The 23,508-nt window shown below is 42.1% G+C and overlaps 1 protein-coding gene across 1 annotated transcript in view; it reads left to right on the forward strand.

Annotated features, from left to right (window-relative positions):
* The window catches only part of mpp7a (membrane protein, palmitoylated 7a (MAGUK p55 subfamily member 7)), a gene marked incomplete at its 5' end in the record, with an annotated part of 82,979 nt that extends 59,879 nt beyond the window's left edge, over positions 1 to 23,100 (forward strand). The window contains 5 exons of the mRNA XM_035998315.1: positions 5,265 to 5,345; positions 9,437 to 9,530; positions 12,461 to 12,569; positions 14,471 to 14,614; positions 22,267 to 23,100. Coding sequence (XP_035854208.1) covers positions 5,265 to 5,345; positions 9,437 to 9,530; positions 12,461 to 12,569; positions 14,471 to 14,614; positions 22,267 to 22,446 — 608 coding nt within the window. The remainder of the gene's footprint in view (positions 1 to 5,264; positions 5,346 to 9,436; positions 9,531 to 12,460; positions 12,570 to 14,470; positions 14,615 to 22,266) is intronic.
* Between the last annotated feature and the right edge of the window lie 408 nt (positions 23,101 to 23,508).

Consider the following 23,508-nt stretch of genomic DNA (forward strand, 5'->3'; position numbering starts at 1 on the left):
GGTTTTTATACATTTTAAATCAGACCGCCAATAAAAATATATTTTACATACTGCATGCATAGCTTGACCAAACCACTGATGGTTTAGAAAGAAATCTGATTATTTAACCTGACAAAATGGTGTGCTGATTTCCACATTTCCTTGTAACTTGACACACTAAACTTACAGTAAGATGAATTGAAAGCTTTTAGTTTGGGGTTTAGTCCAAACATATTTCATATACACCAATGCCTAAGTGAATGTTTATGTGGTATCCAAATATATAAAATTGGGACTCCGTTTCAACTCCTGTTGAAAATGTAGTAGCAGTCCGTTGTAAATGATCTGCTGTGACCACATTGCACCACTGTCATCCTTTAAATGTGGTAGCAGCAGGGCCAGCACTATGAGTAGTGCTGTAATATACCCTGCCCTGGATGTGATGCAGGCTGGGAGGTTTAAGGCTGGGTCGAGGCTCTGGGGCCCAAAAGTAGGGCCTAGCCTCGACCTCTCGGCACAGACTGCATGCGATGTGCTCCACGCTTGGCCTGGAAGTTATTAAGCTCGAGATATTAAAAGCAACTTCTCTAATGAGTGCTGTAATGAAAACTGACACTTTTACTGGCACAGCAATCTGCAAGGCCAGAAGTACCGCAAGAGGGCCAGCGAGAGAGACAAATGGAGGGAAAGAAAAACACATAAACACAATCTAAATATGGCAGCTTGGTCCCGAAAATTTGAAGAGTTATGCCTTTTTTTATTGTGGCATTCAGATTTATAATGTTGCTGTTGTATTGGGGCATTGTTAAAGACAAACAATGCACAAAGAGGTGGCAGTGTTTAGGGTCAGACGGTGGAACAGGACCACAGGGCACAACTTCTACTTGTAAAAAGACCTGGTGGTTGGTCTGTTGGGCCCCCTTGGCAGGCGGTGGTACAGCTGGAATAAGCTTTAATCGCCATCTGAGGTATTCTGATGAAGGTCTGCTGCCATGCATCATTGATATCACAAGTTGCAAGCAAGGGAGCGATGATACAAGGTGAAAATGGTTTTACAAGCGTGCAGAAGTGGGGCCGTTAGTCATACCAAGGGTAGCAGAAATGGCTCTGTTGGGCCCCCATGCCCGGGCCCTGATATCCTCGCTCAGATTCAAGCAAACAAGCTTGTGTAGAGGTTTGTAGCCTGCCGAGAGGACTGTCTGCACCACTGTGATAGGGCTCATAAAAGAGCCTCTTTTACGACGCTCTGCCACCTTCAGCACCTACAACAACATTGGTCCACAGCCTTGTTCAAACAGCACCGCTGCATTCCTCCCGCGCTTCCGAAACAAATTCAAAATGAACTCCATTTCCTCATCTTAATAAATCACCCAAGCTCTCAACCCCCAGGTACTGTTTTTTTTTTTTTTTTCTTACTGAAAAACTCCCTCTCCCCAGCTAAGATTGATTGCTGTCTTTGCTTGGCCATGTGCTTGTTTGTGAGAGACACTAACCACAGAATGCCTCGCGCCGTTGGTCCAAAGAGGGTCTTGGTATTTTTCTCTATTTTCTTTTTTTTTTTTCTTCTCTTTTTGAATTCACAGTGTGAGTGCGCTGAGGAAACAGCTTTTATCACTTACAGCAGTCGCACAATAGGACTCAAACCATGTGTTACTGGGTGCTGAAGTAAAGGGAAAGCATAGAGTGTGAATTTGTATGTGTGTGAAGGCTGCCAGTGTTCAGATATTATGCTTAAGGTTGTGGATCACTCCAGAACCTTTCTGCTTTACACCAGAGGAAATGCAGAGGCGTTGGTCCTCTAGATAGCACGAGAGGAAACAGGAGCACCATTTCTCTTAGAAATACAGAGCTTGCCTTTTTCAACATTTTTTCCTTCCCTCTCCCTCGCTTTCCACCTAATCCGCATCGCTGAGTGAACTCATTGTCCGTTTGTTTTAGATGAGCGGCCTGCTAAACACATTTGCCTGGAGAAATGAATTTCCAATGGGGTTTGATGCGATTGTAGTGCCTGCCCAGAACGTCAGGCATGCAAGGAATCTCGAGCCCAGATCAAGCGCTGTCTCTAACTGTCCAGCCACTGCAGAGCTGTGGTAAAACACTAAAACGCCAAGCCATGCACTTGTTACTCCAACACTGAGTTCTCGACCAGTTCGTTGAAGACATTGATGCCAGTCGGTTCAAATTAGGATGATGTAGCACCTGTATAACGACTAACCAAAATTCTGGAGAATGGCTTTCAGAGTCAAAGAGTAGTAAAAGAAACGGAGGCAAAGCCATAAAAGAAGAGAGAACATTTGGATATTGATTCAGTGATTTCCACCAAACCAAAACCAGTGTAAACAAGGTTCTGCCATTCTTTTTTTAGTGTTCCTTCAACATTAAATTACTTTGCAGTTTGATTGTACTCTACCATATCCACATGTTAGATAGTTGGCTATTAAATGCAGGACGGGTGCTCAGCTTTTGGAGCCACAGATAAATAAATATACAATACTCCAAAAACCTCTCCTGCCTTCCCCTCTCCAACTTAGTTGCCTCAGTTTCCCCACTGGGGATGTGATGGAAAGTCAGCTGACTTGTGACAATACGGTACAGGAAAAGGCCTACTTACCTCTAATGTGTACCTGTTTTGGAGGTTTATTGTTATTAAATCAGTTATCTTTGTGTAGCACCCCAGCACTCTATATTATGCCTAAGCTGCTCTAACTAACTTTAGACTGGAATGATGAGGTGTTTGGGTTTGTTTCTTTAAGGTAGCTACCACAGAGGTTTACCTCTTTTGGGTTAATCATATACTACCCTACTAATAACATATGTGCGCCCGCTCTACCATCTGAGCTAACCGGCCATAACAACTCTTTATAAGGAAAAGGTATCGTTTACTTAAATGCACAAATAATATTTGACCTTTTAGATTGAATAAAAAACAAACAAAAAACATATCACAAAGTACACTCTTTAAATAAGGAAATGGAAATACGGAAATATTCCTTAAAATAATATTACCCAAAATTACTCCTGACACTATTTTACCTCTATAGGTGCTTTCCGACCGGATAGTACTTGTACTTTTTAGAGGAAAAGTACACTTCTAAGCAGTTCTAAGAACTACTCTCCCCCAAAATCTTTTTTTCCGTTTGCATTCCCACTGGCCAAGTGGCCATAGGGACTGGTAGGAGGGGTAAGGGAGTGACGCAAGCACGGCAACGGTCTTTATAGCCTCGTCACTAGACCGTAGCGCCACATACAACAACAACAAATGATGCTAATACTTGTGCACTTTTCCTATATTAAATGCACGTCCATTCTCGTAGTAATTCACGTAATGTTTTTCTCAACACAGACGGGGCTTTATTATACTCGGAACAGACCCCGCCTCTGCCTGCTGTGCTGTGCTGTGCTGTGTGTGTGTGTGTGTGTGTGTGTGTGTGTGTGTGTGTGTGTGTGTGTGTGTGTGTGTGTGTGTGTGTGTGTGTGTGTGTGTGTGTGTGTGTGTGTGACGGCTGGCGAGCCACAGGACAAGCTTGTGGAGTTTAACTCCGAAAAGACAGTTAACCACAGGTTCCCGTTAATCTAATGATGGACATGTGTTGTGATATTTAAACAAACGATCCGTCAACAGCGAAATAAAAGCCTCTTATTTACGAGGGCGGTCTGAGAGACCTCCAGCTTACAGCGAGGTGTCTGAGCATGACTGGCCGAGCGACGAGCTAGAAGCCTGGGCAGGCGCCTGCTGGCTGTCGCCTCACTTGATGGAGCTTCTGAACTTTGAAGCAAATTGTCAATTTGGCATCAATTTTCGCAAGACTGCCTATATTCAAAATCTAAACAGTTAATTTCTCGCCTAACACGTTGTCAGAAGTGAATTTAATGATGAATAAGATGGTGAAAATTGTTAAAAATGTCCCGTTGTTGGTTGTTGCTCTGTCTGCAAGTTCTGAGTTGGCAGTGGGCGTGACTTATAAGTTCGACCAATCAAGTACACCTAGGAAAAGGGAAAAGGGAAAAGACCCTGCTCTGAAGTAGGAGCTAAAAAAGTACACTACTGAGGCCAGAGGAACTTAAAAATCCCCACATTTTTCCTGTCGGAACACGACGAAAAAAGTGTTCTAGGAACATTTAGTTCTAAGAACTGCAAAAATCCCTCCGGTCGGAAAGCCCCTTATAGCAGTTTCAACTTAAAACACTTCAAACTTACTCAGATATACCAATACCGTGACTTCGATACCCGTTCCTAAACTATTTTTTTTAATAATATCCATTTTAACAAATCAAAATTACAACATTACACATGACGGCACAAATCTTATTTTCTTCTTCTTTTTTCAGCTCCTACTATGTGAGCCCCGTCTCTGTGTGTGAAGTAGAGTTTTGTAACGTTAGACAGCCAATCACCAACATTATGAGATCTCGGTAGAAGCATGCTGCATGCTTATTGGCTCACTGACACTGATGAGATTAACTCCTTAGGTATTGAAAGGTATTGAAAAATAAACAAGTTGCAGGCCTGATGGTTGCTCGTGTGCGGGCATTATCTTCATTTATCTTTATCAGTGAGGCAAACGCACAGAAAGTCCAACTTACAGTTTGCTGTCAGTCCAGGAAACAACGGCTCAAACACGAAAAACGAAACCAGACCAGACGTTAACTCCAGCTTTAGCCAGACACACTAGGACTAACTTTTGATCTAAATACCTGCGGTTCGACAAGAAAAGTGCAGTATTGTCCACCTCTAGAGCTTCGTCAGTAAACTTAGATCTTCTCCAAGCTAACTATCTTAGTGTTTTTCAATGTTTCTCAGGGATTCTTCTCTTTTCTCAGCTTGCGATTCTCTCTACTCTTTTCTTCGTATCTCCGCTCCTTTCTGCCTTACCGGACAAAGCACTTTACAATTTGCCTTTCACTCACTTCACTCTTTTTTAAGTCTCTTTTGAGATTCTTTTTGAGTCCACCCGGGTCAATGGAGGAGCACTACTAAATATTTAACTTATTGTATATTGATATATAATTTTGATATTGTACGATAAATCTGTTAAATGCTGATGGTAGTGTTTAGTGTATTTTAAGTGATTATAGTTGCATAAAAACATCATTTGTAAAGCCTCATTGGGATTTAAAAAGAAAAGTTTAAAAAAAATAACTAATAACATTAACAATGTCAATGTACATTAAGTGAAGAGTGGAAGACATTCAGAATGGCAGCCTGTCTCTTTTGGTAAATGGAGAGATGTAGTCGTGGATTCTGTGACTTCTCTCATATTCACAATGTGTTTGTGTTTGTGCAGGACCCACAGGAGTTGGCTTGAATGAACTCAAGAGGAAACTGTTGATCTCAGACCCCCAGCACTTTAGTGTGACCATCCCACGTAAGTTCACTCAATCCGTTGAGGTGATCTCAAGTCACCCAGTAGATTCCATTTGTCTTCTAATCTTTCCTCTCTGTGTATGCATCGGTTTGTCTTATGTGTGAGTGTGTGTTGTACATTGTGTCCACCGTAAGCCTTTTACCAGACCATGGTTTTAGATCTGCTATTCATTGGCAAATCATTTTTTTTATTTATTTTTAAAGATTATTTTTGGGGCATTTTTAGGCCTTTATTTGATAGGACAGCTTAGACATTAAAGCGGAGAGAGAGGGGGAACAACACGCAGCAAAGGGCCAAAGGTCGGAGGATTGAGCCTGCGTATATGGGCGCGCGCTCTACAAGGTGAGCTACGCAGGCGCCCGGCAAATGACTTTTAAAAGGGAAAGAAAATACCACTTGGCTTTCTCCGCAAGCTGCATTCACAGCAGCTTATAAGAAAGCCAGGTGTGTTGTGGGACATCAGAAAACTAGACATTGTAGCTCCAACAGCACATACAATAATTCTGCTCAACCCACAATAAACTATTTTACTAAATTACATTGCATAATAGGCTTACAAAACATCCAAGATGCCATATTGGTTACATTTTGCATACAAGTTCTACTTTGATACAAAGTCAGTCATAGAATCGGTAGCATCCAAACATTGCATTTTTTAGGCTTTTATTCTCTTATTCTATAATTTTTTCTCTATTTTATCTTAATTAGGACAGAATATAGGAAGAGAAAGAGAACAAATATAAATTGTTGAGGTAGAAATACATTTTTTAAGATTTTATTGTTTTGCTTTTATTTTGATAGTGAGTCAAGGTACAGGTAGCAAACGGGGGAGAGAGAAGAATAAGACATGCAAGAATGATCCCTAGCAGAACTGAAGCCAGGGACATTATATCTATCTTGCACCCAGCTCAGCGCAGCGCAAAGCCGAACGCAAGTATCTTTGATAGTTTAAGACCGATGCAATTTCCCATCCAGCGCCCACGTCGTTTAAATAGCAAATGCAGCTGCGCCCATCTTTGCGCCCATGGGCGTGCTGGTCTTACAGGGAGGTGTGTTCAGGTGCATTCTTGCCGTATTGCTATCTTGAGGCAGCGGGAAGTGATCCCGTCATTGACCAACAAAAACCTGGTCTAAAGTCAATAACGCAGCATTTTATTGTAATATTAACAGTGAATTAGTAAAATGTGCCTAGGCTTATGCACAGCGCGCGCATACTATGCTTGTTACACACACACAGGGAAGCGTAGTAGCATACAAACATGCAAATCCTCCATCATAACAGCAATACGCCAAGGTACAAACGCGCCTGGCTTTTAAAGGGAATGGGAGATGACACTCTGATGGGTTTATTGCATGTTACGCTCAAAACATTGTCAAGAAAAATCGTTAAAATAGGGCTCTACATGCTTCTTAACCACTAGGCCACCAGGACACCCAAGCAAAAACCTTTATCACCAAGTCTTATTTTTATGTTCTGTAAACATTTCTGGCAGTAAGTGAGCTCTCAGTATAACTGATGTGGCCTAAGGACAACTTACTGTAAACATCAAGCTGCTCAGACAGATAGAATAAGCATAAAAGATTGGTGGTGTTGGTGAGCTGCTGAGGACCCTCGTCAAACATAAAAAAAACTGACACTAAAGCTCGGTTGTCTCCCTCTCTACTCTCTACTTCTCAATCCATTTGTGCCCAAGACGCCTCTTGTACACCTGTCCACCAAGACAAACACGTTGGATACACATTCTCAGTGAAATGTAAGCACACAAGATGGCAGACTACACAGCGCCCCAGTGCACCCCGTGAGATTTTAGCAACAAATCAAAATAATCACTTTTGGTGAAGGATGTTTAGCTTACTTGTTCCAGTTTAGTTTTCACAGTGTGTGAGAGTGCTTGTGCTGTTTGAGCGATGAATGTCCAGTCTGAGACATATACACACACACACACACACACACACACACACACACACACACACACTAAGGGAGCTGGTTCTGTCAAGGCCCAGGCGGTTGTTTCTCCTCCTGTGTAATTGTCAGCTTCTCACAGTCTGCCTGACAAGCTCCGAATGATGGAGGAAACTGGGGTTTTTCTACCTCCTGAAGACATGCCATTCCACTGCTTCATGTATTGGCACCCAGCTCCTCACACTCCTCTCTTTCACAGCTTATTTCTCACTTTCTTTCCGTCTTTTTATGTCTCTTTCCTCCACTGCCTCTTCCCTTTTTTTCTTTTTTCCTTTTAAGGACCCAACGACAGCTTGCCATAAGTCTGAACACCATCCAAATGACTGGCTCTCCAAGTCTTATTTTTTATTTATTTTTTGCAGTTCTGAGATGTCCCAAAGCCAGCACGTCGGGACAAATATATCTTTTTGATTCATACAATTAAGCAGGGCAGTGGCATTAGTAATTGCGTAGTTACCATCTGGGGCTTGGAGAGAAACTGCGACATGACTTTGAGGAAATATGAGGACCGCTGATATTAATTGCCGTGTTTGTTATATGCCGTGTGGCATAATGGATGTGTACCAGTGAAGTCTACACACTAGAAATGTCCCTGATGTTAAAATCCCATCGGTGGGGCCTTTTTTTTCCACTAGGCATGTTAATTGTTTTCAAATGTGACCTGTTATGCTGTGTTTTAATAGAGCCCAGACAGCCTGATTCTGACCCATATAGAAGACGTATATGGCACAAGTCCTGGCTCTCATTGAGAGGAAAGAGACTTGGAAAGTATCTTGTCTCTCTCTTTTTTTAATGTTTGATTTCTGCCAATGGACACATGGATGTGTTTAACACTTGCTGTTGTTTCGGATTAAGCCCGAAAGCGGTACCCCTTTTTGTTAATTTGAAAACCGGAGCTTTGGAGACCACCAGCTTGTGGCCCTGTTTAAGACTTTTTTTCTCTCTCCCTCTCTGCTTGTCGCTGTAAAATGTAAACCAGCCGTCTAACAAACACAAGGAGCATTGCAATAAGCCATTAGAGTAGGGGTTAAACATTTTGATTCCAATCCAAGTTTACTGATATTTTCCATGATTTGGGATTGAACGGATGCACATTCTTTTGTTGCACTGTAATTATTTTCTGCGCCACAAAACAGATGCCAAAATAATGGATGGTGTTAGTATAACTACCAAGAGGCTCTTTGGCTGTGTCTGACACATTTCTGAATGGGAGGTATAAATATATGTTATCTTATGACAAGGCTGTTTTGGCCTTCCCTCTCATGTTTTTCCTACTGTTGTCAGGGGCTGACGACAGAAAGTCATTGATCTTCTTCAGTGTCCTCTCCACCACAGTAGGATTTATGGCTGTCTTTCCTTTTTAAGCAAGTGGCACATTGTATAAATCACACCATTGGTTTTCCATGAACCCTGTAGATCAGTGTGGACCCTATAAAGGAAAGGCACTGGTCCACTAACAGGGCACAGCCTCAACACATGCTTACAAAAAGAACAACTCGGAGGAGAGCGAAGCAGAGCTTGGCCGTTTTGGCTACAGGTGATAAAAGTTTAATAGTTTGTTTTGGAACAGGTTGGAGTGTCTGACGGGTGTACACTCTTCCCTCTGACCTTTTGGAGTACTCCTGAAAGAAGCCGGAGTGTGAGTCGACTCCTTGACCCTTACAAGCCCTTCTAGCGCTGCCTGCTCACGTTCCCCTCTTGTGCCGCCCCCACTGCCAATTTTACAGCGAGGCTTTATGGTTTATGGCCAAGTAAATGTAGAGACTTGATGTTAATGAGAGCTCCCAAACTCAATTACCTTACAGAGGCTAACACTGGCGGCTAACGCCACGGCTTCTGTTTCTACAGGCCCTGCAGCCACATTACAAGAGACAAATTTAATAAGACACAGTAAACCTCTGCTGAATGTCACTTACGTGTCTGACTTTAGTGCTGCAGCACTACAGGTTGTGTATTTTATAGTGCTATTACACAATAATATATACAAGGGTTGGCATGGCCCAGTGTGCTGTGTTTCAGACTTCCATCGATGTTAATAAGGGGCTTGGTTTAGATGCTTTCAGCCCCAACAGTGAGTCAGACAGTCTGGGTTTGAGGTAATCACTCCTTCTCTTCTCCTCTCTCTCAGACACCAGTCGGGCCAAGAAGAACCAGGAGAGCGACGGCGTGGAGTACCACTTCATCTCCAGACATCTCTTTGAGACGGATATCCAAAATAACAAGTAGGCACAGCTGTGTCTGGTATAAGTAAAGAAAACTGACTGACCCAACAAATTTTCATATTTCACCTTTATACGGTGGACATGGACTACAGATATTCATGATGTCAATATTTACAACTTATAAAAGTTTGAAACGTGTAGCCTCCTTCTGCCGCACTGTGGGCAATTTCCAATTAAGACAGAGCACACAGTAAAGTTTAAACAAGTTAATATCAGGTCACACAACTCTTCTTCCATATGCAGTGGTTATTCCCCTATACTGTAAATATATATATTTTACCAAATCATTTTTTAATTTTCTATGAAGACTCACTTAAAACACCTGAACAAATGTGCAAATTCTTTTAGATCTTTTCTATTTGTCTGTTTCCAAAACAAATGCACTTGTTTCAAGAGATTTCTGTACTAAAATATAATTTGTTGAATTGTAGTCTCGCATTGCCAGACCTTCCTCCACAGCGCACCGGTGGGAGAAAAATGTGCTCTGGTTCATTGGCATTTCTTTAAACCAATCACAATCGTCATGGGCGATAACGGTGCCTCTGCAAAATAGTCTCAGGAAGGAACTTGTTTTGGTGGAACATGTGTACGTTCAAAAGTTGTTTTAGTCGTGCAACAGAAAACTCAGATTGGACAGATAGTCTAGCTAGCTGTCTGGATTTACCCTGCAGAGATTTGACACTATTATAATAGCTGTTATAATATCCCGTAATATAACAACTGGTGTGTGTGTGTGTGTGTGTGTGTCTCTGTATATGTGTGTGTGTGTGTGTGTGTGTGTGTGTGTGTGTGTGTGTGTGTGTGTGTGTGTGTGTGTGTTATAATATCCCGTAATATAACAACGGATGTGTGTGTGTTATAATATCCCGTAATATAACAACTTTATTCTCTAAATATTTGGACTTTTTTCCTGTAGAGACTTTATTCCCATAACATTTTAAATGCTACGACTTTATTCTCAAAATCTTTTTTTTCCCTTACAGAGGCCCCGAATACTTAATGCATGCATTTCAGTCAGTTACATTGTGATTTTAATGTTCAACATCTGAGAAGCTGGAACTAGCAAATGTTTGCCATGTTTTTCTTGCCATGACTTGAACCAATAATTGCGTTCCTTAGCTCATTACTAGGATTAATGGACTAATCTTTCGTCTCTGATCACATTAGAGGGAATGACATTTATCCCAATCACATTTATAAAAGGTTTTATTTAGGGTTTATTTTGTTATTTCAAAGTTTAACGAATAAAACTGTTTTTAGACCATGTGCAATTTGAGTCCCTTCACTCTAATAAAAAAACAACAGAATCCCTCTGGACCACTAGAGGCAGTGCGACAGTCTGACTGGTCCGGCACTTGCTGCCACTGTTCAAAGACAGCCTCCCTGCTGTCGTCTGTGTGTCTCTTTAACTGAGTGTGAGCTGGTGTTGACAGGGCCGGGCCCTGTGTTGGTAACAGATCTCCAGACAGTGGCCTCAAGGTCTCCTGTCTCTGCTTCCTCCTTTCCTGAGGCGCTCTTTGCGAATGCAGCCACGCCACGGCCCGCCTTGACATTTGTGGCCAACAAATTGAAATGCAAGTTGTAATAGTCATAAGAATGATTGATGTCTTTCTGCTGGTCTCACACGAGCTGAGAGAGATATATACTGTAGGGTGCACATGCAAAACATTTATGCACGCAAACACACAGAGGGAAGCCTGCGGTGGTGAGGGCATAGTGTCAGAGCATGTAGAGAGAAGAAGGGAAAGGGGGTGCTGTATATTTAGGCCATGTTGCGGTGTAGGTCGAGGCATGCAATGTTTTTCAGGGAGTCGGAGGGGTGAGTGACAGAGCTGTGATGTGGGATGGATGCGTGGGACACTCCACGTTGAAATTACAAGGCAGCAAAGTAGACGAGGAGTGAGATGACCTTGTTTGCGTTATGCCTCATTGCGCGCAGCAGAAACAATGCAGAAATAAAAGGGTCCACAACAACGTGTGTTTAGCTTGAACAACTTTCCCAAGGGAAGCCCTGTTCCGTGTCAAAATGGCAGCAATTCATACTCTCAATATAGCCAAACCTCCACTACGCTGGCACGCCTTCCTGTAATCTATATACCTTCCACCTCTGACGACAAACGGTGCAAAATGCTGCGAGGTGTGAGTTTTTTCAACACAGGCTACTGTAAACTCTTAAATCAATTTCCCATAACCAAATATGAGGTTTGTTCGAGACTTAAACCTCCTTTAAAAAAAAAAAGGCTCAGTAAAACTTTCTTACATGGGCAATTACCATAAAATTCTTTTTACATGGCATCAGTCACACAGAGGCAGTCATTCTGCCCGTTGCTCGTCCTATTAGCTTCAAATTCTTTCCACTCTTCTCGCTGCCTTTTTTTCCCTCGTTGTTTTTAGCTAAAAATACACTAGTGGCTTTTTCCTCATGACAGCTGATTGGTGTGAAAGGGGGAAGATTATCTGGTGGAGAAGTCTTTTTGTTTGCTTGCGCCCAGGCAGTTGCTTGCTGGGCTAAAATCCTCATGGATTAAAGGAGGGATAGGTTTTGGCATTCGGGGGGCTTTGTGGTCTTTCTGGAACAAACAGGTGTTACTAATTGAAATAGTTGCATGGGAGATTATTTAAAAACACGCTCGCCCAAACCGTCTGGTTTTCCAATTCAGCTAGAGAATGCTATCTTCAGATCTGTCAGCGGTTGAAAGAGTAATCCTCCTGTCTCTGTGGATTTGTAGGGTTTTTATATATCATTATTTCTAAGATAAATCTCAGGAGTGTGCTGACAGTCGACCAGATTAGGACGAGATTCTAATGTTACTTCGAAAGGGACATTAGTGTTGCATTAGACACTAATCCCTGCACAAAAATGGTGTTTTCTTACTTAACAATCTTCTCATCTCTTCTCTCTTTCAATCTCTTTGCCTCTCACCTCCCAGGTTCATTGAGTATGGCGAATACAAAGGGAATTACTACGGGACAAGTCTAGACTCGATCCGCTCCGTCCTCTCCAAGAACAAAGTGTGCTTATTGGATGTCCAGCCTCATGTGAGTTACACAAAGCCGTCCTCTCTATCTCATTTGAATCTTACCATCCCACACTTCACTGTATTTTAAACCTTTTCGCACCATTACCCCTACCTACCTCAGAAACAGATCTCTCTCATCCCTGGCTTTCCTGAGGCCTTGGCTGCCTACTAGGTTAGCAAAGTGGGTTTTAAAGGGGGCATTTTCAGGGAGCAATAACCGCTAATTTCCTCTATTTGAAGATTTCCTCTTTGGCTTATGTCTTGGGTGGTGGCGATCAGACCCTAGATAAATGTCCGGCTTGTCGCTGAGCCCCAAGAAACCTCCCAGCGTGATTCCCATTAGCCCAGGGTCGGGCCCGTATCATCCAGCTGCTGCCCCATCAGCGTCCTTTCTGTTTGTTTTTGCTCAGTGGATAATGACAGGCACAAATACATCATTATACAGATTAGCCTGGCAGCTTCTCAAACCACCCCGGTCTGAGCAGCAATGAGAGTCAGCCCCAGAGCCCTCGGCTAAAGTGAGTGAGAAAGAGTCTGTGGAAGCTCATGTGGGTGTATGTACATTTGCGTATGTGCTTGTTTGCTTCATGAATACATTTGTGGTGTTGTGTAAGCCAATAGTCAGTTGACCTGATCACGATGTCAGAACCAGGGGAGAGCCTGAAGCCTGACGCCACCACTAACCAGCTCTGAACTCTCTTCTACCCCTTGAGAACAAGATGGGTGGTGTTGTTTAATGCAATCGTAAACCAGAAAGAGGAGACCAGAAGGCAGGGCAGATGTGGACAGAAATGTATCATCTGCTATCTTCAAAAAGAACCACATGCGCTACACAACCAGAGGCCTAACCCATGCACTCAACCACTGTTTGCCAACTTTTTGGGCTGTAAAACCTTTAAAATGCAACAACCCATTGTTGACTGGTTTGAACAATCGTTCCTTTAATCATCCCATTACCCCTGACATGTGCAACCCCTCGGGGTGGGGGTCCCAGCCTATAGTTTGGAAGCACCTGCATTAAACACACTACTGATGTGTCCCCTCTTTATCCACTTCATGATTATTAGGTTCATAAATGTTTATTAAATTACTTTAACATTCCAATTTTATCGCTGTCCTCCTCTGTTGTTGCTTAAAGTGCCCATATTATGAAAAAATCACTTTTTCTGGGATTTGGGGTGTTATTTTGTGTCTCTGGTGCTTCCACACACATACAAACTTTGAAAAAAATCCACCCATGCTGTTTAGAGTGAGATACGGTTTCTGAATGTGTCCTGCCTTCAGTCTCTGGGTGAGCTGTTCAAAATCGGCACGGCTTGTGACAGCACAAGTCGAAACAAGCAGGCTAACCGCAACCATTAGCTCGTAGCGTTAGCATGCTAACGCTAATGCTAACGCTAGCATGCTAACGCTAGCATGCTAACGCTAGCATGCTACCTCGTTCTCAATAGCAAAGCACTGCTACAACACACACAAGTTCATCATAATCTACAAAAGAACTACTTACATGTGCGCCCTCATTTAGAAGTCTCCCAGCTAATCCTGCCTTGTAACTGACCGAAGTTGTAGAAACAGCCTTTCTTTTACTGTCTATGGAGCTAGCTAGCTGACATGATCTACATCTGAGCTACTGCACATGTGCAAGTGCAATCAAAGGTAGTACAGAAGAAGAAGAAGAAAAGAGGTCTCACTCTGTAGCTAAAACAGAGACCAGCTGAAAAGAGGAGCTGCAGCAGTGAGAGAGAGTACTGCAGTACAACACAAATATGGTGTTTTTTGAAAGTTAAACCATGTAAACCTATTCTGGTACAACCTTAAAATACAATTATGAACCTGAAAATGAGCATAATATGGCTGCTTTAATTAACATCTCCTTTGCTTTTAAATTCATATTTTTTTATTTTTTTTTTCTCTTTTAAGACCCTGAAGCACCTGCGGACGGCAGAGTTTAAACCCTTTGTAGTGTTGGTAAGGCCTCCTACGATCGAGAGGTTGAGGGAGACCAGACAGAATGGCAAAATCCTATCTGGCAAGGACGACAAGGGTTCTGCCAAGCCATTCACGGTAAGAGAACATGGGGAGAACGTTTATTTCTCCCACTGAATCAGACATTTATCAACGTAATATGTTGTTTAGAGTTTTGTAAGTTGCTTGAAGTACCAGATGGGTCAGGTTTGCCTTGATTTAGACAATGACAGGAAATCAATTTGATATACATTTCAGTGGGTAGCCTGGCTGGTGCTCCCAAACTGCATGATATTTGTAAATGCTTTTCAGATGAGGTTAAGTTAAATGAAAGTTTAATGACCCCTGTGAGGAAATTGGATCAATACAGCAGAAAATAACAGGATACTGCTAATAGGATACACATTAAGTAAGGATAAAGGGAAATATTGAACATACAGCCAGGGAGCAAATCAAGTTTTATCGTCACAAATTGCCAATGTGCAATGACTATAAGATGCTGACATGTATACAGTATGTTGCAAGATCAGTCACGTGAAGAGTGTAGCTGGGGAACACACTAAACACAAAGTCCAATGTGTTACAGTGTAGAAACACACACAACAGATTAGCAGCAAGAAGAAATAACAGAAACACTATCCGCACCCTGTGGTGTGTGTGTGTGTGTGTGTGTGTGTGTGTGTGTGTGTGTGTGTGTGTGTGTGTGTGTGTGTGTGTGAATGATGAGGTCATCCCTTACACACCTTTATCCCAGCCTGACGCAGATGAAATCAATTAGCCGGCGTTTGGTGCTGCTGTGAAGTTGCCGAGCGGGGGAGCATTGATGGGGGTGGGGGGTTAGGGTGGATGATGGTTTTCCCAGCCCCATCAGGCCCCGGTGCTCGCTCGCCTGCACGCGTGTCTCGCTCGCCACATGCAGCGTTAGGGCCAAGATTTCGGTCAGCAACACACCACGGATGGCCTGATGGGACCCCATAGGGAGAGAGAGAAGCTGAATAAGAGCCGGTGCTGTCAAATGAGACGGAGACAAACTAGCACTTTGAGGATGGGTGAAGAGGAGGACATGGTGGGCAAGTAGTAGCGCCTTTTACCAGCTGGGTTTTCATTTATGCTATATATATATATATATATATATATATATATATATATATATATATATATATATATATATATTATTGAAAACATGCAAATAACATGCACATTAACCAGCTCTGACTGGGGGATCCCTAATTCCATAATCATTTAAATACTTAAGTTTTATTTTTCATTGCTGTCAGGATAGTAAGTATTTTAAAGACCTTATGAAATCGGGACTTGAATTTTCCCAAAAAAAGACACTGAAAAACATTTTCATCTTCCTCATTAATTACTCTTGTGTTACTAAGTCACCACACATTTCTGAGCATTCCTGCCTTTCTTCTCATTCTATCAACTTGAGCCGCCTTTCATTGTACAAACACACTCGGTTCCCATTCGTTTTCACACAAAACAGAATAAGTACATGAAGTGTACAGATATAATGTTTACAATTCAACACAAAAAGTTAACATTTCTACATAAAACCTTTTCAGACCAAAATAAATTATGGTATAGGAAAAAAAATTTAAATAAACAGATTAGGCAAATAAAGTAGTAAGGGCGGACAAACTGTAGAGAGAGCAAGACAGACAGACATACACTGGACCTTTATACACTAGGCAAAATGATGCTCTGCAAGATCTACTCCATAAGCCCGCTACTGTGCGTAAGTTGAACGTTTTCTTCTACCTGAGTTGGTAGTGACTTTCATTCTCTACTTCAGCATTCTCTACTTGTGTAAATACATATTGATTGCATCCGATTTTCTCCTGAAATAACACTCCAACTAACATGCAGCTCCACTGATTATTGTGAGCTGAGGAAGCAACAACAGCGTAAGCAACAGCGAACTGTATGGGGCTAACAGCACAGTTCTTTGGGCCGCCCCAGAGTCATCCTCCCCCTTAGTGTGTTGGCTCTGCTCAGTCAAACACACCCAGGTGCTATCATACATGCAGTACAGTGTGCAGCTATACAGTAGGTCACAGTTGAACAGGAACATCCCGTAGACATTTCACTTCACTGTCAAACTTTTAAAACCTGTGTCCAAACACTATCTCAGCTTGCATTAGCCAGTCAGTGAAATATCATTTTTGCCTTCCGTCTGCTCCTCGGTTCCTGAGAACAATGAGCTTTAGTTGTCTGAAACAGGATGATTGCTAACAAACTATGCTGTTGCTGTTAATACTCACTGTCCCTTTATTAGCTTCTGCTATTCTCTCAAGTAATACAAATACACCTCTATAAAACTATGTGACATGGAGGCATATTTCAGCCAGGTTACAAACCAGGTTCTGTGTAAATGTTCATGCACACTGACAGGACATACAGTAAGCTACCTCCGATTTGCTGTTAAAGGCTCTGAAAGAGAAGCTGCTAGGTGAGTCATCTCAGACATATTCTATTCACCGCCAGCTGTATTTCTCTCTCAGAGAGACTGATGTCTGCTTTAATGATAAAGGCTGAGGAACAGTCGTCTCATTGTTTCAGCAGTCTGAAGAGTCCGACTTTAGCCCCATTGTTTGAGCTTGAGCTGATTCAGAGTAACTTTTCAAAAAGAATGTGAAGCGGGAATTAAAAGCAACCAAGAACAGGCTGATGCAATGCAGAATTCAGGCTATAATGTGCTTAGTCCCGAAAATGACACATTATCGAAAGTTACAAAGATCATTTAAAGTGCTCATATTATGCTCATTTTCAGGTTCATAATTGTATTTAGAGGTTGTACCAGGATAGGTTTCCATATTTTTGTTGTACTGCACATTGCTGCAGCTCCTCTTTTCACCCTGTGTGTTGAGCTCTCTGTTTTAGCTACAGAGTGAGACATCTCGCTTCTGTTCCATCTTTGTTGGGAGTCGCACATGCGCAGTAGCTTAAAGGAGAATTTCGGTCGATTTCAACACGTAGCTCTGTTGTTTGTAAATTTGGAGTGCTGTCAGTAGCGAGAAAAACGAAAACAATCGGTGTTGCCTACACCGTGTTATCCTCCTGCTAGCGTTAGCACTCAGGAGGCTGAAACAGGGCAAGTTTTAAACGTGCTTTTAGCCTCTTAACATGTTCAAAATGTCATTACAAGTGCCTACCCATGTGAAGGGATTCCTTCTGAGTGAACACAGTGAATCTGACTGCAGTAGATGTGAAAGAAATGCATAAAAGTTGTGCTAATTCAGCTCTGTTTACTTCCGGTGTTGAGACGGCAAGATGAGTGCTTAGGGACCGTCTACAAACTACAACACCGAAAATACAAAACTATTTATTAATTTAATGATTAAATAAGGTAGTGTCTCCAAACTTACCTCAATTATAACTTGTCTCCTGCTAGTTGTTCTACAGCACTTACTTTAAAAAAATAAGCATATGCCTATTTTTGAAAATATTTTTGTATCTCTTTTCGGTGTTGTAGTTTGTAGGTCCCTAAGTCTTGACGTCTCAACACCGGAACTAAACAGAGCTGAATTAGCACAACTTTTTATGCATTTCTTTCACATCTACTGCAGTCAGATTCACTGTGTTCACTGTGAAGGAATCCCTTCACATGGGTAGGCACTTGTAATGACATCTTGAACATGTTAAGAGGCTAAAAGCACGTTTAAAACTTGCCCTGTTTCAGCCTCCTGGGTGCTAACGCTAGCAGGAGGATAACTCGGTGTAGGCAACACCCATTGTTTTCGTTTTTCTCGCTACTGACAGCACTCCAAATTTACAAACAACAGAGCTACGTGTTGAAAGCGACCGGAATTCTCCTTTAACTATCCAGTCAGAAGCAGAGTATGAGGGCGTGCCATGCTAGCAGCTAGGCGAGCATTATAACATGTGTTCCAAAGTGACCACGTTTGTCTCTGAAGTAAAGGCTGGACTACAATAGAGCTGTTTGGAGCAGTTTGTGAACAGTGTTTTCTGTTGGAGATGGTAAGTCCCTTTGGGGTGGACTTTGGGCTTTTTCACTTTGTAAACCTATAACGTGCACAAAAAAAGATATAGAACACAATAAAGGAAAGGGGGAAAAGCCAAAAAGCATAATATGAGCACTTTAAAACTGATTTGGAAAGATCCGCTTGGTTTTTGACGCAGGTGTGTTTCATTGATAAAGAAGGTTTCCTGCTGAGGACATGGTGTGTGTGTGGTGGTTTTAAAAGATGATACCTGAGGCTGACACATGCTGCTTTGTGCTGAAAGGATATATAGTCCCATAAGGTGAATATTCCTCTCTAGACAGAATTTACAGTAAAACGAACAGGATCACAAATACAAAAAAGAAAACCATAACAGCACAACCATGAAAACATGACACTGATTCAAGTCTGCAGTATGTGCAGCATGGACAAACAGTGGTAAAACCAAACTGAGAGTCAATAGCCTGATATTGTGCAATGAAAACAGTTTATCTCTGCTGGAACAAAGTACTTAAGCAGGCGCACAACGCTACATCATTTCGTGTGGAAATTAAGCAATCTAATAGCGGCGGGGATAAATGAGTCCCTGGTGTTTTTCTTCACAAGTTTGGCCCTCCAGAAGTGGCATCAGCTCAAACTGCCCTCTGAGGAGAGCGATCCAGTGCGGATCAGTGGACGCCAAAGAATATCCACTCACTCCTACTTGCCCAGTTTTCCATTAGGCTCTTTTACCTTCATTATATCCATCTCTCTACCCCTTTTATTTCATCCTACATCTATCTTATTATTTTCTTCCCGTTTTTTGATTATTTTTTTCCATCTCTCTACCCAGCTCGCTGTCCCTTAGGCAGCGTCCTGCTGTGATTAATGTTCTTTTACCTGGAATGATCGAACTAGAGAGAGACTCAGAGACTCGCTGGTGGACATGGAAACATCACACTCACAAAACAGTGTACAGTCTCTCCCAGGTTCCTTTAGTTGCCAGGACAGGTCAGACGGGTTGTCTTCCTGGCTTTGTGCACAGTGGTCATCTGTAAATCCCGGTCCAATAGTGAAAGACCTGCAGGGGCTTCGGTCCAGATGACAGAGAATATAGTCCCACTGAAGAACACTTTTCTCCACAGGCCAACAAACCTTCTGCCCTCCTTGAGCCCATCCTCCAAGACCCAGGCTAATAAAACAGTCACATGTTCTTCACAAAAGACAATAACAGTGTGAGATGGCGTGGGTCGGTTTTTGTAAGGTAGCTACATGAGAGACAAGAAACACAGACAGGGCTTTTGCTGGAGTGACACAGCGAGCGAGTGTTTATATTTAGCTGCGCAGCTAATCCTTTATGAAGCGGAAAACCACCAGAAACATTCTGAAGTAACTCCTGGCTAGAAGGAGCGTCTCGAAAAGTGCAGCCGTTTAGGAGCTTTAAACTTTAACGAGGCTGTGTTTATGTGCGTACACACTGTATGCACACACAGCTTGATCCGGCCTGTTTGTGGGTATGGGTACGCATGTGTGTATGTTTGAGTTCTTGTGCATCTGTGTGTATTTATAATTGTGTGTTTGGCAATGGGGGTTCACTATGAAACCATATCTATCCAGAAATCTAAAGTTGAGTGTTCCCAGTAAAAACATGAGGCTAAATCAGTGCAGCCACTTTAGCCCTGCTGTTGCACTGAGGGCAGGATCAGCCAGGGCCCACACAGCTGAAACCAGAAAGCCTCAGAGGGACCACCATGGTGAGATACCTGGGTTGTTTCAGAATGCTCTATCTATGAATACAGGAGCCCCAGATAGGCAATATTTACTCCTACCCTGATAAAAATATGTTATTTGGCTATTCCTCACAGTTAGCACGTGGTTTTATTCTTTACACTGGACAGCTGATTTGCATATTGACTTGGAAAACTCTTCATCCCTCTGGAGCATGCCTGTTTAAATGGTAACCACCGTTTTTTTCAACCTGGACCATATTTTCCCATGTTTTTGTGTCTAAGTGACTGATGGGAACAACAATCTATGATATTGGTCCAGTATTAAGCAAGATTGCTGCAGTCGGCAGCGACGAAACAAGCTACACTGTAAGTCAATAGGGCAATTGTCCAGCTTGTATTTACCTTCACAAAAGTGCTCGTTTTACCCACTGACAGGCTCAGATTAATATTCTTAGTGTCTGAATAGTTAACTTAAAATCTGATTTGCTCTGCTCAGAGGTGGGATAAAGTAATTGTTTTGCAAGTCACAAAGCAAGTCTTGGCCGTGAAGTGCCAAGCAATTATACATTAGTAAATCTCCTGAAATAATGATTACTTTACTTTATTGTGTTAACTGTTTAACAACATTTAAAGTGCTCATATTATGCTTCTTGGCTTTTTCCCTTTCCTTTATTGTGTTATATATATATTTTTGTGCACGTTATAGGTTTACAAAGTGAAAAAGCCCAAAGTCCACCCCAAAGGGACTTACCATCTCCAACAGAAAACAGCTCTATTGTAGTCCAGCCTTTACTTCAGAGACAAACGTGGTCACTTTGTAACACACGTTATAATGCTCACCTAGCTGCTAGCATGGCACGCCCTCATACTCTGCTTCTGACTAGCTAGCCGTACTTATTGCGCATGTGCGACTCCTAACAAAGATGGAACAGAAGTGAGATGTCTCACTCTGTAGCTAAAACAGAGAGCTCAACACACAGGGTGAAAAGAGGAGCTGCAGCAATGTGCAGTACAACAAAAATATGGTGCTTTCTGAAAATTAAACCATGTAAACCTATTCTGATATAACCTCTAAATACAATTATGAACCTGAAAATGAGCATAATATGAGCACTTTAAAAGCAAACTGATCAGGTGTGCATTTGTGTGTTATCCCTGCAAAAAAATTACAATAATTTGTCATTTCTGAGCTGAGTGTTTTGCATGTTGAAGTCTATTTTTTGATGACCACAGCAAAGTCTTCATGACTCTACATCTAAATGGGATAACCCACAGTATGATTGTGCCCTGTGATCTGCTGCTGGGTTAATCCAAAGTAAATCCATTGTTAGATAAAATGAAGAGTTGATTGGCTAGCGCAGCCAGTAAACCTCTACACCTAAGACATCATTTTTCATCTTTGATCTTGAGAATATCAGATCTTTCCAAGACAAAAACACAGAATTTCAAATAAAGCCATGAGTTGAATTGCTTTTTGATATTATTATTATATGTTATTATTATTATTATGTCCATTTTTGACACCTTGTCAACTCCAGTAAATGCAACAGGCTGTGCAGTAGTTTCACACGGTCTGATCTCTCCGTACTGACAATAGAACAGCGTCGCCGCACACTGTCATTTCCCTATCGCACATATAAAATCCAGACTGGCAATATTGTATGTTTATTTTTGGAAATGATGGTTATATTTTGTCCTCAACATTTTGAGGATATTTTGAGGATATTTTCTTTTCTTTGAGAATTGGTTAACCGTGTGAGGAAATGATGAAAATTCCTTGAGGTCAGGTTGTTGCATGGGGAGGTTTTAGTGCGTGGTCTGTGCCAGGGTTCATGTGTGGGTACCATGTCTCTGGGAGGTTATAACGGGCTCCGTACCGGCCATTTGATGTTTATTTGTGTGTTCAAGGCCATGTAATTTGTGTTTACAGTACGTGAATTTATCTTCCCGTCTTGTTTACTGTGGCCAGTGTTTTCTTTTTTGCAGCAGATAGGCACCCTCAAATGAACTGTTTTGCCTTTGGTTTGTGCATCTCTGTCATCTTTGCTCTGTTCTCACGTACACACTGCAGGAGGAGGACTTCGAGGAGATGGTGACCACTGCCCAGATGCTGGAGACTCAACATGGCCACCTGTTTGAGAAGGTCATAGTCAACGATGACCTCTCGGCAGCCTTCAGCGAGCTGCGGTTGGCACTAAAGAAAGTGGAGACGGAGACTCACTGGGTTCCAGTCAGCTGGACTCACTCCTGAGATCCACACAGACTGTACAGGGAGAAAAGGGAAGGGCTTTGACAAAAAATATGCAGGTATTTTATCTTCTTTTATGACTGCTGTGGCTCGTGTTGGGGAGTGGGGGGTGGGGGAGAATAAAACAAGACAGCGCCAGACTGCTGTGTTGCCATACCTGAGCTGCACAGAGCTAAAAATAAGCTTTTGCCTGGGATAAGGGTTGGATTTAGAGCTCAGCTGTGGTCTGGATGTGAATCTACAGGGCTGAGGCTGAGGGTTTGTCCAGAATATGGGCCTTGGACATTGATCTGGGTCTCAGTCTGGGCCACACAACTACGAGCCACGAGTTTGAGCTACTTGGTCCAAAACCAGAATGTGGAACGAGCCTGGACCATCACAGCACCAGCAGTCCTGCCAGCACATCATCAGTCGCCAGGCCAACCAGGACTCCGTCTTTAGTGTGTTTATAACATTAGACCATTAGAAACCAAAGGGTTGACATATTTCTTCTTGGTGGACAACTTACATGCATATGTCTGTAAAAGAACACAACCTCTGAGCGGGCAAAAAGGGAGAGAAAAGAAAACATATTTGCCTTCTGTCTTAACTATATTTCTGTGCTTCTATAATGCTTCCATGACTGTTACTCCAAACAAAACATCGTCAGGTACACTCTCAAGAAAGGGCAGTAAGTGTAATTTTATTTAAGAGAAATTAATATATTTTCTAATATCCTCTGTTTTTTTTGCTTTTTTGCATACCTTTTATATACAGATCTTGACTTTTAAAGCAACCTGATCTCAACTGTAGCCATCTCTCTGACAGCTTTTTACATCAGAGGCGTCTTTTTTTTTTTTTTTTAGTCAAGTGTTTTGCTTTTATCATCGTAGTCTAGTTTTCCCCCTACAAAGCACATAGAGAGACATTTTATTTAGGTGTTATATAATCCATTTAGGAGCATTTTGAAAAGCCACCCTTCATATGAAGGTTCCCAGAATAACAGCTTTGCCATTTAAAGTCCCAGAACTGGACTCTTTTGGCTGTCTCCTAGAAGAAAATGTTCACAATTGTGTTTTATTAGGG

Source organism: Sander lucioperca, chromosome 23, assembly GCF_008315115.2.
Source record: "Sander lucioperca isolate FBNREF2018 chromosome 23, SLUC_FBN_1.2, whole genome shotgun sequence".
Lineage (NCBI taxonomy): Eukaryota > Metazoa > Chordata > Actinopteri > Perciformes > Percidae > Sander > Sander lucioperca.